General features: G+C 36.7%; 1 protein-coding gene across 5 annotated transcripts in view; it reads right to left on the bottom strand.

The window, feature by feature from the left end:
- LOC124777140 (phospholipid transfer protein C2CD2L) overlaps positions 1-21,273 on the bottom strand; it is a 607,433-nt gene that overhangs the window by 54,633 nt on the left and 531,527 nt on the right. For 4 of the 5 annotated variants that reach the window (XM_047252436.1, XM_047252434.1, XM_047252437.1 and 1 more), the window contains 3 exons: positions 19,680-19,764; positions 15,815-16,000; positions 4,608-4,761 (listed from right to left, as the gene is read on the bottom strand). In XM_047252436.1, the coding sequence (XP_047108392.1) occupies positions 4,608-4,761; positions 15,815-16,000; positions 19,680-19,764 (425 nt within the window). The remainder of the gene's footprint in view (positions 1-4,607; positions 4,762-15,814; positions 16,001-19,679; positions 19,765-21,273) is intronic. The other variant, XM_047252435.1, reaches the window with a different exon arrangement.

The raw sequence follows: 21,273 nt of genomic DNA, 5'->3' as shown, positions 1-21,273 counted from the left end.
ATTTGTAGTTATATCCTTAAATTTTTTCATTGCCAAAGCAATGTGAATTGTTTCTTTTTTCCATTCCAGACCTCTTCCATACCTTTTTATTAATTTGATCCAGAAGAACTCCATATTTTTACAAGTTATTTTCTTACCTTGAGCAAGGTAATCAATGGGAATAATTCTTCCTGTGCCCCAGAAAATTTGGTAATAAATTTCAGTCACAGGAAACTGATTTAATTTTTTTAATGCAAGGCTGTAGGTTTCCACTACTGCTTTGAATGCTGTTTCATTTGTGGAATGAAATGGTGGATCCACATCTCTTTCACATAATGAATTTGTGCACTGGTCAAGTCAAAGTTTTTTGAGAAATCACTTTTATATTTATTTTTCATTCTCATTCAGTGAGTATGGCACCAATTTTGCACAAATACAACCCACACTCAATTTTGTTTAAGTAAAATGTACCAAACTCTCTTGTTTAATATGCCTATGGTATCTGCTCTCTAATACACCTTTAACCGCTTGTCATCCAAAAATACCATTTGTACTTTTTCTGACCTTATGCCTATTGATGCAGTTATGTGTCCTTGAAGTAGATCATCTGCAACTGAAACATGGAATATTTGAATTTCAGTGCCCAACCTTTATTGCTGAAAATGAAAGAACAGATTCTTATAACACTTTGTTGACTTTGAATGAATTTCTTTTGGTATTAAACTGGCCTAAGTAAAGAATTTTGTGCTGGTGTGATATTCCAAGTCTAGCCATTTCAACAAAAAACATTACTACTTTTAAAAAAACTATTTAAAAATACTATGCTGCCTGTCAAGTCGACATTTGATTACATTACTGCACAACCTGTTGCCATGTAACAAAAAACAAAATTTCATCGATATGGTATCAACACTATCTCTCTGCCAGATCAAGAAATTTTCTTTTTGCCTGATCCAAATCAGATCTTGTAATTTACAATGAATTTCTTTTATCCTCAATTCAGTTTCAGTATCACCTCATTAGCTATTTGATCTACCCACTTAACCTTCAGAATTCTTCAGTAACTCCACATTTCAAACATTTGTATTCTCTTCTTCTTTGAAATATTTATTGTCCATGTTCCACTTCTGTACAAGGCTACAATTAGCTTCAGAAAAAGACTTCTTAACAATTAAATTTATTTTCATTGTTACTGAACACAAATAGCAGACTTCATGTATGAGTTTTAGGTGTCTCATTTCCTAATTTAATTCCATCAGCATTGCCTGATTTAATCTAACTACAGCCCATTACCCTTGTTTTAGTGTTGTTGGTGTTTACCCTATACTCTCTTTTCCAAGATGCTATCTGTTTCATTCAGCTGCTCTTCCAAGGCTTTTGGTCTCTTTTATAGAATTACAGTGTTATCAGTAGACCTCAAAGTTTTTATTTCTCCTCTATGAACTTTAATTCTGTTTTCATATTTCTCTGTGATTTCCTTCACAGTCTGCTCATGTGCTGGTTTGAATAATGTTATGGATAGGCTACAACCTTGTCTCACTAATTTCTTAACTACTGTTTCCTTCTCGCATCCTTTGACTCTTATGACAACAATCCAGTTTCTGTACAACTTGTAATTCCCAATCCCTGTAGTTCATTCCTAATACTTTCAGCATTTCAAAGTGTGAAGTCCAGTCAGCATTGTCAAAAGCTTTGGCTAAATAGTATTGCTTCATGTGTTTCTACATTTCTCTGGAACATGAACTAATCTTCCTCGCAGTCTGTTCCCAACAGTTTTCCCATTGTTTTGCAGATAATCGATATTAGTACTTTGCAAGGATGAACTGATAGTTCAGTAATATTCACCCCTGTCAGCACTTGCCTTTCTTAGAAATGGAACTTCTTGAAATCTGAGGACATTTCACCAGTCCCATATACCTGGCCTGTCAAATAGAATAGTATTGTCATAGTTGACTCTCCCAAGAATCTAAATAATTCTGAGGTAATGTTTTCTAGCAGAGGGGACTTATTTCACCTTAGATATTGCAGCACTATGTCAAATTCTTCTCACAGTATCATACCTCCCATCTCATTTTGTTTCACTTCCTTTTCATTTCCATGGCACTGTCTTCATGTTCATTTCCCAGCTGAGCTCTTGATATTCGTGCAGCTGTATCTTTTGTCTCCAAATGTCTCATTAACTTTCCTATAAGCAGCATAATCTCTTTCCCATAGTCAAGCTAGCTTCTGCATCTTTACATTTGTCATCTAGCCATAACTGCTTGGTCATTTTGCAAATTTTGTCTGTCTCATTTTTAAATATTTTCATTTCTTTTTGCCTGATTGTAAGATTTTTATATTTTCTCTTTTTGTTGAATAAATTAAATACGTTATGAATTATCCAAGGATACATACTGGGGCTGGATTCTTTGCCTATTGGATCATCTGCTGCTTTCACTACTTTACACCTCAAAGCTACCCATTGATCTTCTACTGCATTTCTTTTCTTTGGTCTTTGTCTCCACTTTTAAAAAGATTTTCCATTCAGATACTAAATGAAATACTGTCCACATAATTCTGCATCTTCTCAATTATCTAATTAACAATAGTTTCAATATAATAGAGGGAAACATTCCACGTGGGAAAAATTATATATAAAAACAAAGATGAGGTGACTTACCAAACGAAAGCGCTGGCAGGTCGATAGACACACAAACAAACACAAACATACACACAAAATTCTAGCTTTCGCAACCAACGGTTGCCTCATCAGGAAAGAGGGAAGGAGAGGGAAAGATGAAAGGATGTGGGTTTTAAGGGAGAGGGTAAGGAGTCATTCCAATCCCGGGAGCGGAAAGACTTACCTTAGGGGGAAAAAAGGACAGGTATACACTCGCGCACACACACACATATCCATCCACACATACAGACTTGTGTCTGTATGTGTGGATGGATATGTGTGTGTGTGCGCGAGTGTATACCCATCCTTTTTTCCCCCTAAGGTAAGTCTTTCCGCTCCCGGGATTGGAATGACTCCTTACCCTCTCCCTTAAAACCCACATCCTTTCATCTTTCCCTCTCCTTCCCTCTTTCCTGATGAGGCAACCGTTGGTTGCGAAAGCTAGAATTTTGTGTGTATGTTTGTGTTTGTTTGTGTGTCTATCGACCTGCCAGCGCTTTCGTTCGGTATGTCACCTCATCTTTGTTTTTATATATAACAATAGTTTCAAGTACACATATAGTTATTTTGAAAATTTCCTAGTGAAAGCAACTCAGTAGGTCATTCCTATGAAGAGGCACTGTCAGAAACAAAGATAGCATCTGGCATACCTCAAGGAAGTTTGATATGACCTTGCTGTTCTTCATGTCCATAAATAACATTTCATACAAATTCTATAGCCCTATGAGGCTGTTTACAGACAATGCATCTATGTACAGGAAGATAACATCATTATAACCTTGTTACAAAATGCTGAGCTTCTGCATATATAATTGTAATGCAGTGCACAAAAAGACATAATGAGATCTAAGATTGTTAAGCTGTGTCATTGTCAATCAACCACTGGAATCAGTCACAACCTTCAAGTATTTAGGAGTTTCTGTCTAGAGTGATTTTAGCTGTGATGTCCACATAAATCTACCTGTGATGAAGGCAGATGCCAGATTCAGATCTATTGGATTAAAGCTAAGGAAGTGTAATTTATGCACAGAAGTGATTGCGCACAAAAGCCTTATTTGACCTATTCTTGTTCAATGAGGGCACAAATAGAAAATACTGAAAGAAGAGCTCTGCAGTTTCTACAGGATTATTTAGTCAGCACAAAAATGTCAAAAAAATGCTCACTGAACTGCAGTGGGGAGACTTTACAAGAAATATATGCATTACAGAGAGGCTTACTTATAAAATTCCAAAAGTTCACATTCCAAAATGAGTCGAACAAATCACTTCCTCCAACATATATTTTGTGTAATAGCCACAATATTAAAGTTATAGGGAATCAGGATCATACAAAGCATACAATCAGTCTTTTTCTACATTACATCCATGAATGGAATAGGATGGGGAGAAATGATACTGGTGCCTATGCATTCTCTACCACAAACTGTGCTGTGGCTTGATGATTAAGATGGAGATGCATTTGAAAGAGGTGACTTGTATTAATCTTCCTCCCAAGATACAAGTAGACTCTCTGTAACTTCTGGGTGTCAGACCAGGACTTTCATCCATACTGTTGCCTTTTTGGATACTGCTCTTATCAACTGAGCTTTCCATGCTTAAAACCTTTCTTCTCAGCTCCATAGCTTTCTGTTTTCCATAAAGCTTGTACTACAAGATTTGTATTAGTAAAATTAAAACTGTAGCTCCTCATTTTTATCTGACAGTAATATCATCTGCAAAAAGAATGATATGTACTACTATCCATTAACTATTATGAAATGAAAGAATGCAAAGGTGGAAACATGCATTTTGGAATATGTAAACTAGCACTGATGGTAATGAGAGCTGGGAAACAGAATTGGAGTCAAATGTCTCATCTGCCTACAAGTCATCACTTTGAAGAAATTACAAGAACTGCTTACTGAAACTTGATGGGAATAAGGTGTTAATATTAACAGTTGTGAAAAATGTTATATGATTGTCTACGCACTTTTTCACTCCATTCTCAATAGTTTCAAGCACAAGCGTTGAAGCTTCATTGACGTATGTTCGTGTTGATGCACCACTAACACCAGAAGCTTCACTTAGGCTTGACCTTGTAGAATTTCCATCGATACCCCTCAGTCCTGGCACTGATAGATATCCTAGTAACATAAGACAAACATTAGGAGACAGAAATGTTAACAGTTTTATACTTCACAATGAATTTCAACTTTATTTACAGATTCACATGTTCTCTTTATGTGATTTATCCAACATATAAATGTATTTATAAATGTTTATGGACTGCAGATTCTTGGAATTATTGCTCCACCATAATTCTATGGCAATGGGAGAAAATGAAAGACAGGAAAGAGACAGGAGGGTGGTAGAGAAGGTGGGGAGGGGAGGGAGAGGAGGGAAGGGGAAGAGAGAGAAAAGAAAGGAAGATTATATGTTATGGTTCTATTAATGACCAAGTCATTAGCGACTGATCACATGTTAAAATTTGGGAAGAAAATCAGTGGTGCCCTTTCAAAGGAAGCATCCCAGCATCCACTTAAAGCAATTTAGAGGAAATATGGAAAACCTAAATCTGGATGTCAAGAAGGTGCACACATGGAGGTGATAAGAACGAGAAGAAGAGGGAGTAGGGGAAAAGTGAGAGAAGAGGGAAAAGTGGGAGAATGGGGAAAAGAGGGAGGAAGAGGAAAGAGAGAAAGAATGGAAAAGAAAAGGCAGGAGGGGGAAGAAGAGGCAGAGGTGGGGAAAAGAGAAGGAGAAGGCGAATGAGGAGGAGGAGGAGGAGGAGGGAGGGAAAGATGAAGGGAAAGAGAGAAAAGGCATAAGAGGGTGGAGAAGAGGGGAAAGAGAAAGAATTGGGGAAAACAGAGAGAAGTAAAAAGAAAGGGATGGGGGAGGGAACAGGTGGGGGCAAGACAGCAATTTTGGGGAGAGGGGGAGAAAGGAGAGCTAGGGGAAAGAAGAGAGATTTTGAGGGAAAGAAGAAAGATTTGGGAGGAAAGGAGGAGGATACAAGGGAAAAGAGATACTGGGGGGAGGGGGGGGGGAGGAGAATTGGAGAGGCAGGAAGAAGAGTGACAAAGCAGGAGGAAGAGGCACAAGGCAGGAAGACAAGGCTGGAAGATGGAGGGCAAGGTGGGAGAGAAGAGAGAGAAAAGGGGAGGAGGTCAAAAGGGACAAGGGGGGGGAAGAGGGATGGGGGGGAAGAGGGATGGTGGGGAGAGGAAAGAGTGGGGGAGAAGAGGGACAAGGGGGGTGGATTAGAGTGATATGAGGGGGGAGAAGAGGGATGAGGGGTGAGGGAATGGGAGAAGAGGGATGAGGGGGGGGAGGAAGAGAGGGACAAAAGTGTGGAGAAAAGGGACAAAAGGGGGGAGAAGAGGGAAGGAGAAAGGGAGAAGAAGAGGGAGAAGGAGTGAAGAAGGAGGGCAACATGGGAGATGGGGGAGGAGGGACAAAAGGGGGGAGAAGAGGGAAGGAGAAAGGGAGAAGAAGAGGGAGAAGGAGTGAAGAAGGAGGGCAACATGGGAGATGGGGGAGGAGGAAGGGGGGGTTGTAGTGGAGGTGCTGACTTAAGGATTTCAGTGTTCAGCAGTTGTATTCATCACAAGACAGACGAAATTAAATGTAAAAAATATTATTATTTTCCAGAGATATTTAATTTTTTGTAACATCTCAATGAAAATTACAATTAATGAGTTGAGTGCCAACAGTAAGGGCAGATTCCAAAGAAAATATGACCGTGAATGTTCATCAATCTCCTTATGTGCAGTAGCATATGCAGACAGTATGTGCCCAGGTATACACAGTTCTTACTACCATAGTTACTATCTCATTGTGTGCTATCAGATTAAAGTAGGTGAATAAAGAATTATGGTACTTGTGTGTTATAGTAATCAGTGTTTTCATTCCTCAATAAAAATTCAGATGAAATGTGTTAACTGTCATGTTGATGGTGGTTCAGCATATTTAGTAGTTATATACGAATGTGTATTATTAGGAAATGAATGAGTAATTTAACAAATCAGCAGGGGACTTCTTTGGGTTTGTGACTGAATAGGTGCTATAAGACAGTCTCTCCATAATTAATGAGCATGATGTGATATTTTCACAGGCACCACTCATTATTTGCATAGGAGGGAAATCATAGAGGGTTCACAGAGTACCCCTGCCATATGCCATAAAGTGGCTTGCATAGTATACATTTAGGAATAGATGTGCTACATGCAGCACTACACAGAAATGATACTGAAAAACTAAATTATTGGAAGCCTTGTGCAAGAGAAATATTGATAAAAGGTCACAAATCTGATGAAATGCAACCTGTACAGCCCTTTTTGGACCAATACTAGCGGAATGGAGAGATAATTTTCCTCACATCATAAGCTATGATAAAGTATCCAATTTTTCAAAAATATTTTTTGATGATGTAGAATCTAAACAACAACCATTATTGTAGGGTCATTCAGATTCACCATGAAAGTTCAAATTAACACTATCTTCACAGGAAGTATGGCAGTCGTACCACTCAGACCCATTGTTGATGGAAACAAATCTGAAATTGTCTTGTTTATGACAATGGACATCAAGCATATTGCCATTTACACAGATCATTTAAGAAATAGCTTTGGCTGAATCAGACAATGGAAAGTCCAGGATGGAATAACAAAACATTTGGTTGGAAACTTTTAGTTGATCATCTTAATAGATCTGAGCTCATGAACAGTGACTGTCGCTTCCACATTCAAGAAATGCCTTGCTCTTTAACATTGATTTGGAGTGTAGTAAAGCTTCAAAAACTTCGTTTATAGCCTGGATGAAACATAAAATGATGTTCTTGGAAAATAATGTAGTGTGTGTGTGTGTGTGTGTGTGTGTATTTTACACAAATTTTATAACCACAATTTCAACACTAGTGATTAGTAAATTATATTGCAATAACAACAAACACTGCTCTCAATTGCTCTGTAAAGTTAAATATTGCAGGAAAAAATATTTACATATTAGTGTTGCTTACCAGTTTATTTGTTGCATAGGATGAGACATCACGTTGCGCAAAGAAAAAAAGAAACAAAACTTCAATTAGTTATCACTCAAATTAGTCAAATCCAAACCAAACATGTTTGTATCTCAGATATTGTAATTTTAATTAACAATGCAATACCAAACCATACTTCACAAAGTGGCAGTTAGCTCTTTGACTATTTCATTAAAAATGCTACATAGTACTTGTGGGTTAATAACTTAGAACACAGAAATTAATAAAAACTATAACTTCTGAGCAGAAATTAATAACAATAAATTTAATTTGTTGTTTTTACACATGCAAACTATCTTAATGGACACACTGCTGGATTTTTAAAAATTTATTTCCAGCCAATGATACGAAAATAATTGGTTGTGGCCCACTTTTATGTATATGTCACACTTAGGTGAGATTTTCTTTTTTATTGTGACCTCTGTTTCACACAAATTCATCTGATGAAGATCTAGACAAAGGGATTAGAATATGAAATAATTCATATTAATCTCTAAATTGCCTCTTGCATCAAGAAAGTGTAAACTACTGATTATCTGCAAAACAACAGAATGTGAAATGCCTTACACAAGAAATTTGCACCTGCAAACAATTCTTCTCTCAGCCTAAGGGCCTGACTTATTCCCACTCAAAAGGTTTGGAAGTGACAACTGACTAAATTAATAACTGTGAAAAGTGCTACAGCATGTTGGTTGGGTTCTTGTGACTGAAATGAAATTTAGATGACAGATTAGGTATGCATCAGTACACCAATAATTACAATTACATAACTGAACAGGATTTCTGACTTTAAGAAGTCAGGATTATATTAGAGCATCACGTTTAGGTCCTCTAAATGTTGTGGCATGGAATCAAATAGGATGCATGGGAAAACATCCTCCATGCTGTTTGTATGAGGCTACACAAGGTTTATTCATGAGAACCTAAGTAAGGTGAATGCGAAGAATCAGTTGACTATGGAAGAAGAGGCTGATAACAGATTATAATGGTTTGACGTGATGGTCTCGATACAGAGTATATCGGAAATCGCAATACAAGGACCATTACTTGAACTGGAATTCAAGTAGGGCGAACAAAGCTTTGACAGACACAAATTGCTTGGAAAATATCTCATTTGTACTTTGGTAAAGACAAAGACTTATCCTCACAACAGATGGGTCCCTTTCAAGCTGGGGTCTGGGTAACCTGCTCATTCCTTCTTCCAAGGCTATGCCCTCTGAGGAAGGAACCAACAGGTCCAAAAGCTAGGACAGTTTTTATTTTCTACTTTTATATCTGTACATTGGCAGAACTTATAGTTTGCTTCCTAAAGGTAATCAATTCTGTCTCTTTTTAATTTTATGATATTTCATTATTAATACACTGTACAGAAGCAGTTCATCATACACAAATCTCTAATGACTATTTTGACTCATGTCATATCACCAAGTATTATCTGTCATATCGAGAGCTGTTGTTGAGATCTTCAGTCTGAAGGTTTGTTTGATGTCCTTATCTTAAGACAATCCTGTGCAAGACTCTTTATCTCTGCATATTATTGCAACCTACATCCATTTTAACTTGCTCACTGTAGTCAAACTGTGGTCTCACATTGTGATTCTCCTTCCTGCCCCCTCACCCCCCCCCCTCACCCCCCCCCCCCCCCCCCAAAAAAAATCCCTCTTCCATCCATTACCAATTTGACAAGTCCTTGACGTATCAGATTGTGTTCTGTCAACTGATTTTGTATTTTAGTGAATTATGGGGTGAAGAAAACAGGGGTGGAGTTACAGGGGGTTTGGGGGAGTTACAGGTGGTTTGGGGAAAGGTACCTGATGGCTAAAAGGCAGAGGCAGCAGATGCACAGATACAACTGCAGCAACAGCACCAGTGAACTCGTTCTGGCTGCAGGCAGGGGGATTTGAACGCAGTGCATGATGACATGGAGCAGTGGACTGCGAGATTGAGATAGGACAGAGGAAGGGCAGATGGAAGAGGGTGTGGGCGCAGGATGAGTGAAGTTGGGGTCCTGGACAGGGTGGGTGTGGGACAGAAGCTACAGGAGGATTACAGGATTGAAGGATGTAGCACGAGGAGAACTCCTATCAATGTAATTCATAGAAGCTGCAGGGGTGGGGGGTGGGGGAGGGTGGATGGGTTCCAGATGGCATGAGCATGTTGTGCTCAGTAGCATATTCTTCCACTGGGTGATCAATTCTGCTCATGGCCACAGTTTGACAGTGGCCATTAATACAGGTGTAAAATGTTGTGCAGAAATTACAGCAGAGCTGGCTTGTGACATAACTTCTTTCACACATGGTTCTGCCTCCGACAGGCTATAATAATCTTGTATTGGGAGTAGAGTAGGGTATGCTGGGTGACCTTGATATATCAGATTGTGTCCTATTGGACAGGTCTTGCATCTGAGTCTTCCACAGATGTATGACCCAAGTGGCAACAGGATGGAGGAGGGTGTGGTGTAAGGATGGACTAGGATATTGCATAGATTGGGTGGACAGCAGGTTACCATATTGGGAGGAGTGGGAATGATTTGGGGTAGGATATTGCTCATTCCTGGGCATGATAATAAGCCTTGGCAAAGGCTCTGGCTCAGTTTCTCCAATATGGCCTGGTACTGAATAATGAGGAGAGAGCTACTTTAAAGCTGGTTCTTTGGAATTGTCATTAGATTATGGGTGTTGATGGATATGGCATAATAAAACTGTCTGTGGACTGAGTGTGGGGGATAGTGCCTGCCAGCAAAGGCCTTTGTGAGAGCATTAGCACATTTGGCAGGGTAATTTTCATTGCTGCATGTACCAGACTATAAAATAGTGACTTTTAGAGTGGAAGGGATGGTACTGTTTGTGGTTAGTGGGCTTGATATAGACAGAAGTTTGGATGGGGCCATCAAAGAGGTGGAGGTCAATGTCCAAGTAGTGAACATATTGTGCTGAGGAAGATAAAGAGAAATGGATGAGAGAGGAATCAAGATAGGGTGTCTGGGTCCAGAGTCCAGATCCTGAATATACCAATGAACACCTGAATGAAACATGGAGTTTAATGGTGCCATCCTATGTCAACCTGTTTACGGGTCATCTAGAGGAAATCTTCCTAGCCATCTAAAATTTGAAACCTCTTGCCTGGTTCATGTTCATTGATGATATCACAATGATGACGATTCAGGGTTAAAACATCCTATCCTCATTCCTCCACAGCCTCAATACCTTCTCTTTGATCTGCTTCACCTGGTCCTCCTCGGCCCAATGTGGCCCCCACCTGGACATTGACCTCCACCTCTCTGATGGCTCCATCCAAACCACTGTCCATATCAAGTCAGCTAACCATTAACAACACCTGCATTTTATGATGACCACTGTCTAGCCGTCCATCTGAATGAGTGGCTACTGTCAAACTGAGGGCAAGAGCAGGGTTGACTACCCAGAGGCAGACAATGTTTTCGAACACAAAATGCTTGATTTCAATAGTTGTTTCACAATCTATGCCATCCCAGTCCAGATTCCTATCCTGTGTCCCTGATGCTTCTGCTTCCCACATTCCTATCTCACATCCCTGCTGCTGCTGCCTCCCACATTCCTATTCTGTGCACCTGCTGCCTCTGCCTCTCAGCCGCCAGCAATGCTTCCTCAACCCTCCATTGCATTCCCTGTCTCCTTTTTCCTCCTTGCCTACTCACCAAACACAAACCCTCACTGAGCTCTTGAACCCATTCATAAAACTAGTATTTCCACCTTTATTAGCTGAACTTAGTCTCAGCTCCACCTATCATTTGAAGGCCTTCATACTTACAAGCTGTAGCTCAGATAACATTACAGAAATACTGCATGCAACAGAAACATATACAAGTACTGGAACACAATACTACAACCTATAACAAACAGGTAATAACATCTCTTTGAGGGCATGCATTATAATCATTCAAAAACATCCTCATCAAAGAACTACATATAGTGCATTAAATAACTACAGCTTGCATAATTTGACATTGTATATTAAGGAATATACATTAAATAATATTACAAGCCTCGCATTTTATCTTTACAATACTTATGTTGGTAAAAAGCAGCTATAATTGAGAAAGGAAATTTTGGTAAGTTGTTAACTGAAACATTTAATCCTGTGTCACTGACTAAACAGGTTTGCCTGTTTAATGAATTAAAATGTGGTTTAAAAATTTATACTGTGAATCAATTTTGTTTTGAAGAACTGCTAGAAAAGTTTCAAAGTTTGTTATATGAAAAACTATACAATGACATGTGTAACCCATTGGTCTCTACAATGACTAATTAGTTAGTACTGAAACCAAATTCCTAGGACTTTGGTTGCAAAGCAATGGAAAATCGAATAAGCATACTGAATATCTCAATGCAGAACTGAGCAATGTATGTTATCTTCTTTGCTCACTAAAATCATGCTGCAGTGAGAAACCAGTACAGTAATTTAATGCATATCATGCCAGGTTCCATTCTTGCCTCAAATATGGAGTCACCTTTTGGGGAAACTCTACAGTAGCTAATAGCAATTTCAAACTACAAAAAAGGGCCATTAGAATCTAGTTTGGATGCAAACCTAGAGAGTCTTGCTAACCTCTGTTTAAGATATCTGGTATTCCTCCATTACCATGTGTATACATTATGGAATACTTTATATTTTTAAAAAATAAATGTAATAGGTTATGACTGCAGACTGCAAGAAAACTGTGATACATATGATCACTTTACCAGAAAAAAATTACATGTAACCCAAATCAACACATCTCTGTCCCAAAGAGGTACTTTCAAAATGAGTGTTAAACTTTATAACAAATTTGGTGAAAACATAAAAGCTATTACTGAGGTCAAAACCTCTGGACAATCTCTAAAGGCCTTATTTACAGCATCAATGCTTTTACTCCATTGAAGAACATTTATATTAATAGAATGTATTTTATTAATAGTTAATATATAAAGTGTTTTATTGTAACCTTAAGTAAGTATGCCTATAAATCACTTTCAGAAGTGTACTTGTAACTTGACTTGTCCAATGTCTTATGCAAAAGATGCTTTTGTAGGCAACATGACAAATAAGTACAATACAATACCATACAGCTGCTTTTCAAATGTGCCCTACTTGCAATGATGCCTTTAAGAAATTGCTTACGAATGTGAAACACATCGGATGTTTCAATCCCAGCCATCTAAAAATGTTCCTAACCATCTAGCTATCAGTATAGTGTTAATCTTTGCAACATCTGTCTGAGGATCCATCAGACTAAGTGCAACATCAGTATTATTTACATGTATGCCTTTCTAAATTCAAATTTATGTTTTTGTATATTCCTAGTGAACTAACATATAGTATCTTCCAAGTTGAACTGCGATAATTTTTATGTACTAATGTACTAAACAACAATTTGTGAAAACTGATTTAGTCTGTATCCAGGAATCTGTTCACTTATGGAACTTAAAATAAACATAAAATTTGCCATTAAATACTCATGATGAAATCAGTTTAAAACATAGATTAAAATGACTGCAGATGCATGAACACTGCCACTTGCTTTGCTCTGAAAAGCTGAAACAACCTGTTGATTCAACTTCAGACATACTTATAAACAAATACATTCGAATAACAATAATATATACCAGAGGTTTTTTATATAATTTAGATTGTGAATATTTTATTATAGACACTATTTAATGCTGTGTTCATCCACATCCCCACGTCTTTGACAATACTGTTTTTACTGTATGAAAATTTTGTACTGAATTCTTAAAATTTCTATTATGATATTGCTAGTTCATGCAAACATGTGCAAGGAAAGCCTGTTTCAAGATTTTTGTGAGCACTGTTCAAAAATACGCTTGGATGCTGTAGTGAACATGAAAATTCAGGTGGATTTAGCATTAAACAATGCTTGTAGCAAATGATAGTTCTCAAAATGAGAAAAAATTAAGTGCATATTGTTATGATTCAGCTGTATACAAGCACAAATTTGTGAGAAGTGGAATGCAATTAAGAGCCAAATGCTCACATGTTGTATGCTAGGACAGTGTTTCAGTAATTGTGTGTCACATGTGGCATATGACAAATGAGCAACATTAATATGAGGCTATATTTCAACCATGTTCCATTCTATCTCAAAGCATACAAAAGCAAATAATTGTGTTCCTTTGTGGAAATAGAGAAAAATGTATTCCAAACAGTGAAAGGAAATGCTAATAGGATGGAAAAATCACCAAAGATATGTAAAAATTCTGGAAAAGGTATAGAGGGACAATGCTATAGTTCACAAATGATTCATAAGATTCCACTGGCACAAAACAGTCTACATCTGACCAAGTATTCCATACATCCAATAAGGGCAACAAATAGAGGTCACAAAATCAATGACAGTATGTTACATGATAACTGAGGTAAAGTGTCCACAAAGATGTTTAACTAACTCTACTAAATGGTTATTTAGTGTCCTGCATGAATATTTGGGTAAGAGGAAGCTATTGGTTAATAGGTGCTGCAGTGATTACTCACATTTAATTGAAATTGGAATCATGTGATCATTGTCCAGCACTGTTGGGACACGTTTAGGCAGAGTACATGTGGGCTTTTGGGTGTTACGTTCTCACTGAGAATCATGTGTATATTAGTTTCAACCAGAGAGCTAAGAATAATTTGGGTTTCCATCATGAATTTGCTGTAAAGAAGGAATAAAACCATGAGTTAATGAAATACTGGTGATAGTTTTGGGGACTCACACGAAGAAATACTTATCAATGCCTTGAACATGAAGAATTTCTTATATGTCTATAAGATGCTACTTTATTAGATATACTTTCTGTGAAAGTAATAAAACTGTAACACTATTTCACAAAGAAAGAGTGTCTCTTCCACCTTAAAAATAAAACCATTCATTTTGCTGCCACTGCCATTCATTTTGCTGCCACTGCCACAACCAAACTTAAACTGCACTACAAACCACTACTTCATTCACCACATTTTCCAAGTTTAGCCCATTTATTACTCCTTCTCCCTATGCAGAGGCTCAAAATGAAGTCACATTGAGCAAAATTAATAATTTACAGCACTACAGGTATGAACCTTGAAACATTAAACACAGTATCTTGAATATAAAATAAGTACAGGAGAAAAGGCGATATGTCATGACTTTTTGAAGAAGACTGAACAACATCCTCATCTTCATCCTGGCCAACAGAGGTGTATTACAATTGGGATGGAAAGAGTTGCTCCGTAGCAGAGTAGATGGAACAGCAAGCAAATCCAAAATGACATGAAGACAGAAAGGAGGCAAAGCATGAATAAGAGTGCTGAAAACAAGAATGAAGTCAGGCAAAAAATATGTTGATATGAGCCCTCGAAATTCTTAAGTGCCATTGTTGAACTATTCCATAGCCTTAAAGACATAAATTAGTTCTCCCGAAAGTGAGATTTCTACAACAAGTGCTCTGTACTGTGGTTCATTTTTATTCTTATGTGCCTTCCTTGTTTCCCTTACCCTTCCAATGTTTCGGTCCCCATTTTAAGCTTTCCTCATCTTCTTACTTTGTTTCCCCAATGTTCTCCTTTCCTTTACTCTGTGTCCAAAATTTTCTTATTCAACTAAGCAAATATGAAATTAGACACTAATATCGTCTAGTCTGATGCATAAATGAAACAATGAGTGATGAAGAAATGAGACAAGTCATGACCAATCTTTCCTCAATATACACTTCTATCATTTGCTATCTGTCCAAGTCTGAAGATTCGCCACTAACTGAGAAAACAGTTAAGATTATTCACTGCAAATATCTTCAACTGAATATGATTTTTAGTCGATAGAATCTCTAGTGTCTACATCTATAAATGCACCAAGCCTTTGGTGGAAGCAGATAAAATATTCAGCTCAAATAACAATCTACTAAAGAAATAAAAGAAGATATGAAAGAACATGAAAAAATTGCACCCTTTGGATTCTTGAGCCTCTAGTGTACAAAATGTAGGACTAATGTGTCCATATTATTGTTAATCACAACACATTAGTGTGTAAAAATTTCATTCAATGATGCAATCAACATGGTTAAGCACAAATTAATAAACTATTATAGCAACTCACCCAGATATGTGCCCTTCATGCTTTGACAGCTCTTATTAAAATGTTATATAAAGAGAAAGTAAATTACCAGTTGAGTGAGCAGATGGATCTCGAGCCCTATCTGCTGATATAGATCGATTTATTGATGCATCACGATTCAGTGAATCATCTCGTTCACCTGGATCCACTGACTTAGATCGTGTTTTTGAGCGACCCAAGCGCCTCTTGATAGTTCCAAAGAAATCTCTCTTTTTTCTTCTACTCCTACCCCTATCTGTAAAAGGGTTGCATGTGATTAGCTCTTGCTAATCAATCTTTGAATGGAGTACTTTTTCACAGATACATGCTGCTTCTTTTGTTGTCCTTAAAATTATCTGTATAATGTGAAATAAAATACAATGTCAAAATTGTAGGCAATGGTGTTTCCTTCCAACTCTCCATTCATTGATATGTTTGGTGAAATACTGCAAGAAATAAATAAATAGTATTCTCTCCTGTGAGTTCGAGAGACCTGTCTGCTTGGTAACAGTGGTAATGGTAATTACAGATAAGGGTCTGGTAATGACTTATATGGAATAATTCACTGAACAGCCAAGAAAAAAGTTTATACTACAAAGTAAGTTTGATTTTAGAAAAATTCAAATACTCATAGATTTCAAATGGTATTCATGCATTAGACAAATAAGGGTTACTACAGAAATATGACGTTAAATATGTAAAGAATGAAATCTAACATTACTTATTCCTTACATTTTGTCCAAAACGGGTTTGTATAGCTCCAGAATGGATTTACTGTGCCATAAAGTATATGTGATTACTATACTGATAAGTTGAAGACTTTTGGTGGTATTTATTGGATGTGAAAATTAAATATTAAGCTTATAGAGAGCCCAGAAAAATGCATCTGCTTTCATTATTAGTTTTCTTCTCAGAATAAATAGCATATTTAGCTACCTATGGAAACAATATAATTAATGAACAACACAAAAATAAAGCTTTTAACAGCCTTAACTACATGTTCCATCCTTTCCTTCTGTGTTATGAGCTATAAGTTCAATTTATCGTAACTCTTGCCATTGTGTAAAATTAAAGTAAAACTTCACGAGCGTACTGAGATGTGCTACAGTGAAATGAAAGGAACAACCACAAATAATGAATCTGTCAGTTGACAGCAGACTAAATAATAAAATTATCCTACAGGATAAAATGATTATAAAATTTAAAATTTTAGAAAGTTGAACAAAGGAAATGCCAGGTTGGAATGTCAACAATATTATGAAAAGGATAGATTGCTATTCATTGTAAAGATGACACACTGAGTTGCAGACAGGCATGATGATAAAACTGTTGTATACAACTTCTGGCCAAAGCCTTCCACACACACACACACGCACGCACGCACGCACGCACGCACACACACACACACACACACACACACACACACACACACACACACACACAAGCACAAGCACTATTTCCAGCCAGAATCTTTTTCTTTTCTTAAGAAGTTTTTGGCTGAAAACATTTATAACAGTTTCTTCATCATACCTGACTGCAACTCAACACATCATTTTTACAGTGAGTAGCAATCTATCTTTCTCATAATGCTGTTAGATTTTAGACAGAGAGAGCGACTTTCCTGTATGTTTAATGAAGAGCCTATCATTTCAGAAGAAGATAATGATTTTTTTCTACACAGGACAAATATAAAGACAAAAAGTACTGAAACTGCAGATTAACTGGTCAGAATCTTGTTAAAACTTTAGAATGGAATGCATGCAGCGGACATGACCAAATTTATTATTTCATTCTTCTTCCACACTTACAGTTTTCTTTAGTCTGGAAATGAGCTGTATTTTTCTCTTTCATTTTGAATTCCTGCAACCTTTTACATTTGTTCCTTCCTTTCTTTCTCAAGCATCCTGGTTCTCCTGAATTAAGCTTTCTATTATGTTTACTTGCATCTATTTTTTATGTAATCTCTGTTCCATGCTACAGATATTCAAAGTAATTTACTTTTTTACTATTAGGAAGAGAAATCTGCAAGTATTCTTCTACATATGAGAATCTAAATAGAATCCATTTTATATGAATTTATGGCCAGTTCTTTGCTTCTAACTGTTATTTTCCTTAATGTGGTAATATGTGCATCCTAACTGCCAGTAATCAAAGAGGTACAGCCTTTCGACACCAGCAAATTTCTTATATTTCCAACAAATAACAGAAAAACCTGTATTTGTAGTCCAACTTTGTCATGTTCACTTTGTCAAACTTTTCTATAAAATAAACTTTCTTTCTGTACAATAATTTTGCTGATGTGCAATGTCAGTAATGTAGCACTAATAATTTCTTCACAATAGTACTGACTATCATATCTTTTGGTATGATTTATATTGTAAAACAGCCTTCACATTCTTTTGCTTTACATGCCCACATTTCATAGGGTCTCAATGGAAACTGCAGTAACTACTATCAATATACTTCATGAATCATCAGAATCTTTTGTGTACACACATATCCATTTGATGTTAGTATATTTTCAGTGTAGTGGTGATAGGTTTCATTTCCTATCACTCTAACTTCTTTCAAGCAAAGTTATTGTAATTTAATGCAGTTCATTTTCAATTAGAGTGTTAATTGATGAATTTTGTGTTGTTCAGTGACCAGGCGCAAGCCTTTCAATTGGATGCCACTTTTGCAACCTGCGTGTCCTTAACTAGAAGGTATACATACAAATGGAATAAGGGTGATACAGCTCTAAGTTCCAGTGGTAGTAAAAACCAAAACCGAGTTCCAGTACATGCACAACCTTCTGACTGTGCATTTTATGCATGTGAACTTAATTTGCCAGCATCTTTAATGGTTATATAAGCTCCTCCCTTTCCAGATGCTGAGTCATAAAACACCTGCTGCAGTGTATAAAATATAGACTGAAGTACTTTTAAATATTTATCACTTCATTACTATAACGACATTTTCTCTCAATTATACTAGTCATTGACAGAAATCTCAGATAATTACTGTGACAGAGGTTCTATCTTCCACACATTACACAGTTTTCTTGTTCAAACCAACTGATCTATGATCTGTTTGTCTCTGTAGTCATTCTTGTCACATTGCTTCAGTTCTATTTGTGAAGCCAAATAACATATCTTTTTTATATCATATAGAGCACTTTTTTTCATTAACATATTTTTGTCCTGACATTTATCACATTAGTTTTAATCTAGGATGATTTCAAGAACAGCACCTATTAGATGAATTTATTTATTCTCTGTAATAAATGAAAATGACCAAATGACTGTAGGTTCAGATCCACAGTATTTTGCATCTCTTTGTTTGTGACTATTTTAGATTCAGATAGTGTCGGTCAATGCATGATTTCTCCCCCACAAAAGTGTCATGTATAACCATTATAAACAGAAAAATAATTGTTATACTGAAATCATATTTTGCACTTTTGAAGTTTTTCTTTCTTCCATGTCAATAATGTACATCTGCAAATTAAGCAAAATTTACATAGCACATTGTAGCTCAAAGATGTAAAGAAACATTAAGTGGTGCAGGATTTGTAGGTTTGTGTGGAATTCAATGAACACTCACAGGCAGACATACATTTACAAGCAGGCAGGATGACATAGATAATGACCAACAGACAGAGGTGTGGACAGAAAATGAAACACATATCCAGTATGTTGCACATTCTGGCGCACTGTTTACTACAAGAAGAGCAGGCAAAATTAATAAATAAATACTGATAAATCAGATAAAAACTAATGCTAGTTAAGTCATTACTTTAATATTTTATACACTATCATCTGTTTTACTTCTCCTACTGATTTCCTATTGATGTGGTGATAAATGGCTGCTACAGTACAAGATATTTCTACTTTTTTTTCAATATGCTCAAGTATTTTATTTCACAATTTTATGTAAATAAAGAATATTAGTACCATCTGTGAGGGTAGATGTTGGTGTGGTTGTCTGCATGCCATCCTGCCCCGAGGGTGGTAGTGCTGCTGTTTCCTTTGTGCCTTGCTGAAAAGTAATGAAATGTATGTTAATTATACTAAAGAAAAAAAGGCACTCCATATTGACATCTGAATATTTAGTTCAAATTTAGGTAATCAGTACATCAAAGATGTGTCTTTTTGAGACAGTAGCCCCACTTAAGTCATACTCAATTACTATTAACTTATGGAACACTTAATAAAATGGGTAAAGTAAAGTACACTTAATAAAATGGGTAAAGTAAAGTATGTGGAGCACAGCCCATGACTGGGCTACTGGCCTGGCTGTAGATAGAGTACAGCCCTTTTTTCCATAGCACTAGGAGAGGGAGGGTGGCAGGCCCATGGTCACAGCTGCCTTTTACCCTCGGGAAAGAAAACTGGTATTCATTTGTTAACTTATGGCAGGCTGTGTGGACTTGGTGCCGTGCTGGAATGAGAAAATATCACTGCCCCACCTGGGACTGAATTCAGGCAAGAATTTGGTGTTCTACCCTCTAGACAACTATGGCCACATGGAACATTAAAAAAATGATGTTATTACAACATGTGGCTCCCTCCCAATGTGGGGTCTGAGTGATTTGCCACTCTTTTTCCCTAGAGCCCCTACTTCCTCTCTAATGAAGAAACATAAAACTTTTGAAAATTTGGAAAGTTTTTCCCCACTACTTTTGAGTATCTGCATTGGCAGTATTTGAAATTTCACCTCCTGGAGCTTATTATTGGCCAAACATTCCTCTCTTTTTGTAATTTAACAGTTTCTTCGGTTAAACTGATTTTAAACATTTTTTGAAGGTGACTGCCAACAGTCGTTAAGTAATGTATAAAATGAATATTTGAACCATCAGTTGTTTTTTTTTTTTTTTTTTTTTTTAAAAAAACCCAAATTCTACTGGTTTCGGTCTTGGACCATCATCAAGGATGAGGGTTTAAAATGGTTTAAGCCACCACATTCCATTAGAAATTACTTAACATGTGTAGTGCATGACATGTATGTAAATATATGACACAGGACTTTAAAAGTGAACATTCGAATACTAAATGCATACACAGCAGCTGCTGGTTCAAAAATGAATTATATACATAAATTTATTTTAATTTTATTACTGAAAAGAATTCAGTAATAGTGAATGCACTTTAATTTTTGTTGATTTAACCAACAGGTGGTGTCAAGAGGAAAACACACTTTTGTTAGAATCTTCTCCACATTGTTACCATTGAAGACAAGAAATACTTTTGGATATCAATGACTGTTTTCTTAGCACTTATCAAATATTAGGGCTTGATCACAAATTTTGCTTTTCTTCTGTTCTTTATATTATTACACTTTTTGGTACCATAGCCTCTCATCAGATCTGTTGCATAAGATAAAAGGCAAGTCTCAGTCACAAATATGATACCAATGTGATACCAAACCTTGTAGTAAGGGGAGAATAAAAAGAAAGAGAGATATAAAAACTATAACAAGGATCGATATTTGATAAGCATTATCCACAGTGATACTGTGGGAATCCCAAGTTGCTCTCCTACATAGGAA

Source organism: Schistocerca piceifrons, chromosome 2 (assembly GCF_021461385.2).
Source record: "Schistocerca piceifrons isolate TAMUIC-IGC-003096 chromosome 2, iqSchPice1.1, whole genome shotgun sequence".
Taxonomy (NCBI): Eukaryota; Metazoa; Arthropoda; class Insecta; order Orthoptera; family Acrididae; genus Schistocerca; species Schistocerca piceifrons.
The sequence above is the reverse complement of the archived record's forward strand: the minus strand, read 5'-3'. Positions and strand labels throughout refer to the sequence as shown.